Source organism: Triplophysa dalaica, chromosome 7, assembly GCF_015846415.1.
Source record: "Triplophysa dalaica isolate WHDGS20190420 chromosome 7, ASM1584641v1, whole genome shotgun sequence".
NCBI classification, from domain to species: domain Eukaryota; kingdom Metazoa; phylum Chordata; class Actinopteri; order Cypriniformes; family Nemacheilidae; genus Triplophysa; species Triplophysa dalaica.
Genome location: NC_079548.1, coordinates 13646319 through 13652318, shown reverse-complemented (window position 1 = coordinate 13652318; position 6000 = coordinate 13646319). Strand labels below are relative to the sequence as shown.

Genomic DNA, 6000 nt, shown 5'->3' with positions numbered 1-6000 from the left:
GGGATAAGAAAATATAAGAGACATTATACCGGGTAGAATATACATATTAACAGATTGTATGTACACCTGTGCAAATGGATAATGTTGTAAGTAGAGGTGATGTTATATACATGTATAGTTAAAATATACATATGTAACCAGGGCAACAACAGCCTGCGGTGATACCAACCCGCCTAGAGGGGGAGCTCTTGCGTTTATGTGTTTTTTCTAATCATTATTGCGAGAAGTAGCGAAAAAGACGGCTATCGCTTACATTGCCTCGATCTATCTCCGTTAATAGTGTTTGCTGAGCGAGGATTAAACGATCGTCCGGTTATATGCCTGTGTGCATGCGGAAAAGTTCTGAGCGGTGACGTTAAACAGGATGCAGTGACGGAGATAGCGCGTGAGTGTTCTTTTAACATATTTAGAAGCTTGCAATCTCATATTTTTGTATCCCATAATGTGGGTTTAGAGTGACGCAAACTTGTTTTCCTCTATTAAAATTGTGTCAGAGGGGAGAGGGGCCTCCGAGTGCGCATGTGAGTCATCCGCCATCTTAGTTTTCCTGTGACCACGTTTCTCAGAGTGAGAGCCATTTATTTTGTTTCCGTATATGCTCAATGCCTTCATTCAATCCTAATAATTTCTGACATGGATTTATGTTCTGATTGTGATGTCTCTTAGAGTTTATGTCTGTTACTAAAAGAGGTAAATGTCTGATGATGTTTATGTGAAGAATGTAAAATAGGGTAATATCTCGAATAATAATGTATGTGGCTTATGGTTATACATTCTCAATATTTCTGTTTTATTCTCCTTAGAAAAGACAGAATTCACATCCACTACCGTTGTTTTATTTGGGGTAGAATTACACCTAAAGGTCAAAGCTGACTTTGTTTGGGGTTACTGTGAGAGAAAAGTAGCTTATCAAATATCTTTCTTTTGTTTACCAAATATATTTATTTGATTTGAGGCACTGTACTTTCTGGTGATCTAGAAACATCAACCTAAGTTGTACCTGTTTTCTTTATTATACATTTTTGTTTACTCTCCTCTACAAAGGGAAACGTATCAGTCATTAACGCTGTCACCTTTGTGACGTAGTCGGATATAAAGAATCCTGTAACAGATGTACTGTTGTGTCTGAGTCTCTTTTATTGGAGTGCACATGCAACGGTCACACATATAAGGCGGCACTTTAGTGCACATAGGAGAAGTGAAAGTGGAATATTGCTCTTAAGGAGCCGTACCTGTTTAGGATCTCTGTATACATTGCAGCTAAGTTTCCCCACAATCTTACATTATAATAACATGGAGCAAAAAATCTTGGGATATATGTTTGTAGTTTTAAGGTTTAGGTTGAAATTCGACTCTAACTGAATCACATTGTCCAATTTATCATGTTTTAATTTTTCGTTATTACAGATTGTTGGTGTCAATCACTGATTCAGTCAGAACCTGTCATCATTGAACCTGGAAAATCACACACACTGACATGTACAGCCTCTGGGTTAGACTTTGATAGCTACAGGATGGAATGGAACACATACAAATCTGGAAAAGTGCTGGATGGGTTCAACCACAGAGTTGCATTACGTTTCTGATCATGAATATTTTATCTATACTGGGTTTTATTTTGATGTTTACTCTAGAGTGTAAGACTGGCTCTTGAGAAACACTGAATGTTAAACTAATTTATGTTTACTAAATGTTAAAGTTTAATTGTTTGTTTTCAGACTGTTGGTGTCAGACACTGACTGAATCTGAGGCAGTGGTCATCACACCAGGTGGATCTCACACACTTACCTGCACGGCCTCTGGATTTGGTGGTGATTATGACATGTCCTGGATCAGGCAGACATCAGGAGGTGGTCTGCAGTGGCTGGCATACATCTCTGGTGGTGGTGGCACTACATACTATTCTCAGACTGTTTAGGGAAGATTCACTGTCTCTAGAGACAACAACAAGAAACAGATGTATCTACGAATGAACAATATGTAAAATTAAGACACCGCTGTCTATTATTTTGCAAGAAAGACACAATGGCAAATAATACTACAGCACTGTACAAAAACTGAACGCAACAAACAAGTTATCAAATGCCTGCAAACTTATAAAATATTTGTCATAGTAGCTTAATATACAGATGACAAACACATCAAAGATAATATCAAAGTTTCATATTCAAGTTCAAGAAACAGTGAAGATCTCCTGTAAAATATCTGGTTTTAAAATGACAAGCTTCTACATGCACTGGATAAGACAGGAACCTGGGAAACCTCTGGAGTGGATTGGAAGTGTTAACTCTGGTAGTAGTGCTGTGACATATGCAGACTCAATGAAAGATCATTTTATTCTGAGTGAGGACATTTCTGCAAGAACACAATATCTTGAAGCCAAGAGTCTGAGAGAAGAGGACACTGCTGTATATTACTGTGCTCGAGAGTCACAGTGACTTGATCTTACGATCTCAACTCCACAAGAATCATCCATCTTTAACTTAGTGTGACTTCATTGTAATTTGTGACTCCAGGTGAGATAATGAATAATCTGTACAAATCGATACATTGGTATTTTGTTGAACTGGTGAAGAGATGCTTACATTGTACAGTAATTGTAAATAAAAATATGATGTTTCCTGATCTCTCAAAGCCCTCAAGTGTAGCACTACAAACGCTGCTCGTACTCAATAAAAACACGTCTTGATTCAACTTTTCTAGCACCATACTCAAATACAACCCGGCTTTTACCTACAGACCTCTAGTCAGACCCTTCTCAAAATATCACATTTAACCACAGTTCTGTTATAGCAGATGTTAATAGACCTACAGCAGTTTAAAACAAAGATTTTCAAACAGCCTGAAAAGCTATCTTAAACTGACTTTCCTCTTTAAGGCTGAAAATACACACTCCACAATAAGGTATTATTAAGGTGTTAATTAATAAAGTAATAAATGTTAGATTTTAACGGCATGTGAGATCATGTCTTCTGGCAATATCATGAATGCTGACATGTTATGCTATGAAACATTTTCACTGCAAAATGAATTGACATTAACAGTACATGAGTGTACATATATAGTGAGAGATATTGTTTACAGTCTGCAAGGTGACTCCAGATGGTGTTGGATGTTTTGGTCTAACCTTCACTATTTGTCAAACATCTGCTGGAGGGCAGGCTATGCAAATACACATTTACATTGATGCTCCCCTATAAACACAATACTAAATGTAATATCTGTCAAAGTAGTTGTCAGTAAAGTTTTTAATCAAAATCTGAAAAAATGGTCCTTAAAAGCACATGTTTTTTAATAGCATTATCAGTCATTATTGACGGTAAGTAAGATTTGTTTTGTTAGTTTATATGCATTTACTGAACAAAGACTGTACATTTTTGTTAATTTTTATTATTGTTGAAATGTAGTCTGATCTTTTATTACTTTTTACCTCATAGCCTGTGAAGGTCAGACACTGACCGAATCTGAGCCAGTCATCATCAAACCCGGGAACAACCATAAACTGATCTGTACTTTTTCTGGGATTGCTGTTGACAAAGCATATATTTCATGGATAAGACAAGCTAAAGGCAAAGGGCTTGAATGGATCTCACATATTTCAGCTCCAAGTGGCGCCAACAAATATTACTCTAAAACTGCTGAGGGCAGATTTACCATCTCCAGAGACAACAGTAAACTGCAGGTGTATCTGCAAATGACAAATCTACAGGCAGAGGACACTGCTGTGTATTACTGTGCCCGAGAAACACAGTAACACAAGAGGCTCATGTGCAGTACATAAACTCAACGTCTTTTAGAGAAACTACAACGATACACAAATACTGTTGGACAATACGCTCTTCTAAACATAAGCAAGTACTGTTTTACATTTTACAGCAGCCATGTGAAGTCATTGAACCATTGTTTTCACTGAATGTCTAGAACAATGGATGTTCCTAAACATATACAGCCATAATATGACCTCTCTTCAATTTACAACATAATCACATGACCACTACACCTACTGTTTCATTTTATAAAAGGTTTTTAGTGGCTGTTTCCCGAAGAGTGATTAGATTAAGCCATGAACATTAGTAGTTGCATTAGGACTTTTATTTTTTCTATAAAAATGCATTGGTGGCAGTGCCGGCCCGAGCCTCTTGGGGGCCCAAAGCAGAATTTGATTTGGGGGCCCGCTCCCAGCACGCGGAGTGACCTGTGCTTGAAGATTATATAAATGCAAATGCAAAGCTCTATAAATGCAAATCATTTTGAAGGGAGGGGCACACAAAGTCCTTATAGACTGTATTATAAACTGAATCCTCAGTCAGTGTTTGTGCCTGTAGCTTCCTTTTAGTGTAAACTGTAACTTGTTATTCTCTTCATTTGAAACTTTTAAGGTGATAATAAAAATGTTACAGTACGGGATTTTGCTGACGATTATTTCATGTGAGAATTTTATTTCAGTTCTCTGGATATTTACTTTCACATCACATTTCTTAATTATCTATAATTAATGTTCCATGTTTTTCAGGTGTAAGTAGTCAATCATTGACGTCCTCTGATTCTGTGGTGAAGAAACCTGGAGAATCAGTCACTCTCTCGTGCACTGTGTCTGGATTCTCTATGAGCAGCTACTATATGTCATGGGTCCGTCAGAAACCACAGAGTCCTCTGGAAAGGATTGGATATATAGATACAGGCACAACTGCATATTACGCTCAGTCTCTGCAGGGACAGTTCTCCATCACTAAAGACAACAGTAAAAACATGCTACTCTTAGAAATAAAAAGCCTAAAGATGGAGGACACAGCTGTGTATTACTGTGCAAGAGACTCACAGTTAAACAGAAAACTACAGGGCTGCACAAAAACTCTTCATTCATGAAATGACTGAAGGCCTGAGGACACAGAAAAATTACCAAAACTACTGTATCAAAAAAATACAAATAAACAACTCTTTATCATTATTTTAAATGAATGTTTTTTATTGCATCATAATGTATCATAAATGTTCATACATCTGTGAGAACTCAAGGAGAATTTGTGTTAGATGTTCTGACCTATGAGCAGGCACACTTCAGTATATCACTTACACAATAAAATATATGTTTACAGTAACAAATTGTCAAAATCTTGTAAGTGTGATATTTATTCAAATCGTATGATTACAATGGGCTCATTTGCATTGTAAAGTATGTTTAACTATGAAAGTTATATTTTATATAACTATCATAAGAAAAATATTTAAATTACTAATTTAGTAAGCTAGATTGTTTTATAGTTGAATATTTTAGCTATTTGTCTAATTGAAGTCATGATAAATAACTTTAAATGTGCTTTCATTAATTTTAAGAATGTATTTTTATGTCATGTCATGTCTTCCTCCTCTCTTATCCAATCATAACTTACTAGCTGCTTTATTAAGCCTTTCTTTGTACATTACATGGGAATTCACCTTTGCCTCAGAGATATCATGTTCTCTACATATTTCCTACTGTTTAAGCTGTCTGCTTTAATCTGTGAGGGTCTTTTAAATTAATATTGATGTTGCTAATGTAAACAAATATTTAATTTTGTTTCATATAAGAATGAATAAAAAACTTTTGTCTTTTTTAGATGTGGGATGTGGAATTGAGCTCAACAAGACAGATTCAGAGTTGTTAAACATGATGGACAATTAACTTACTAGTAAGGTATCTGGATATTCTCTTACAGATAACAACTATGCAAAAGGTTGGATTCGACAGTCTAATGGAAAACCTCGGAGTGGATTGCTCACATCTGTGGTGATGGTTGCACTAATCAGAAGGATTCTGTGTGTGTGCACGTATGCTTATCTGTGTGTCCGTCTGTGTGTATGTGTCGTAAATATGTGTGCATATTGAGTGTGTGGAGCGTTTGTATGTGGGTATGTCTGGCTTCTGGGAACATAAGGAATTTTGTTTGGTGTTGGAAGATTCTAGTACAGCGATTCAACACAATGACACTACAATATATTAAGATTCACAGTCTAAAATAT

At 36.2% G+C, this 6000-nt stretch overlaps 1 protein-coding gene and 1 long non-coding RNA gene across 4 annotated transcripts in view; both read left to right on the top strand.

Annotated features, from left to right (window-relative positions):
* Positions 1-238: 238 nt before the first annotated feature.
* LOC130425982 (uncharacterized) lies at positions 239-2619 on the top strand. Of its 3 annotated transcripts, XR_008907117.1 has the most exons (4): positions 239-385; positions 495-690; positions 1408-1637; positions 1719-2619. It is a non-coding gene; the product is annotated as an uncharacterized LOC130425982 (long non-coding RNA). The 3 variants fall into 3 exon arrangements; XR_008907118.1 differs by having other exon boundaries at positions 495-567; positions 1408-2619; XR_008907116.1 differs by having other exon boundaries at positions 1408-2619.
* Positions 2620-4317: 1698 nt separating this feature from the next.
* The window catches only part of LOC130425839 (uncharacterized), a 154909-nt gene continuing 153226 nt past the window's right edge, over positions 4318-6000 (top strand). The window contains exons 1-2 of the mRNA XM_056752249.1: positions 4318-4428; positions 4514-4816. Coding sequence (XP_056608227.1) covers positions 4392-4428; positions 4514-4816 — 340 coding nt within the window. The 5' untranslated portion in view covers positions 4318-4391. The remainder of the gene's footprint in view (positions 4429-4513; positions 4817-6000) is intronic.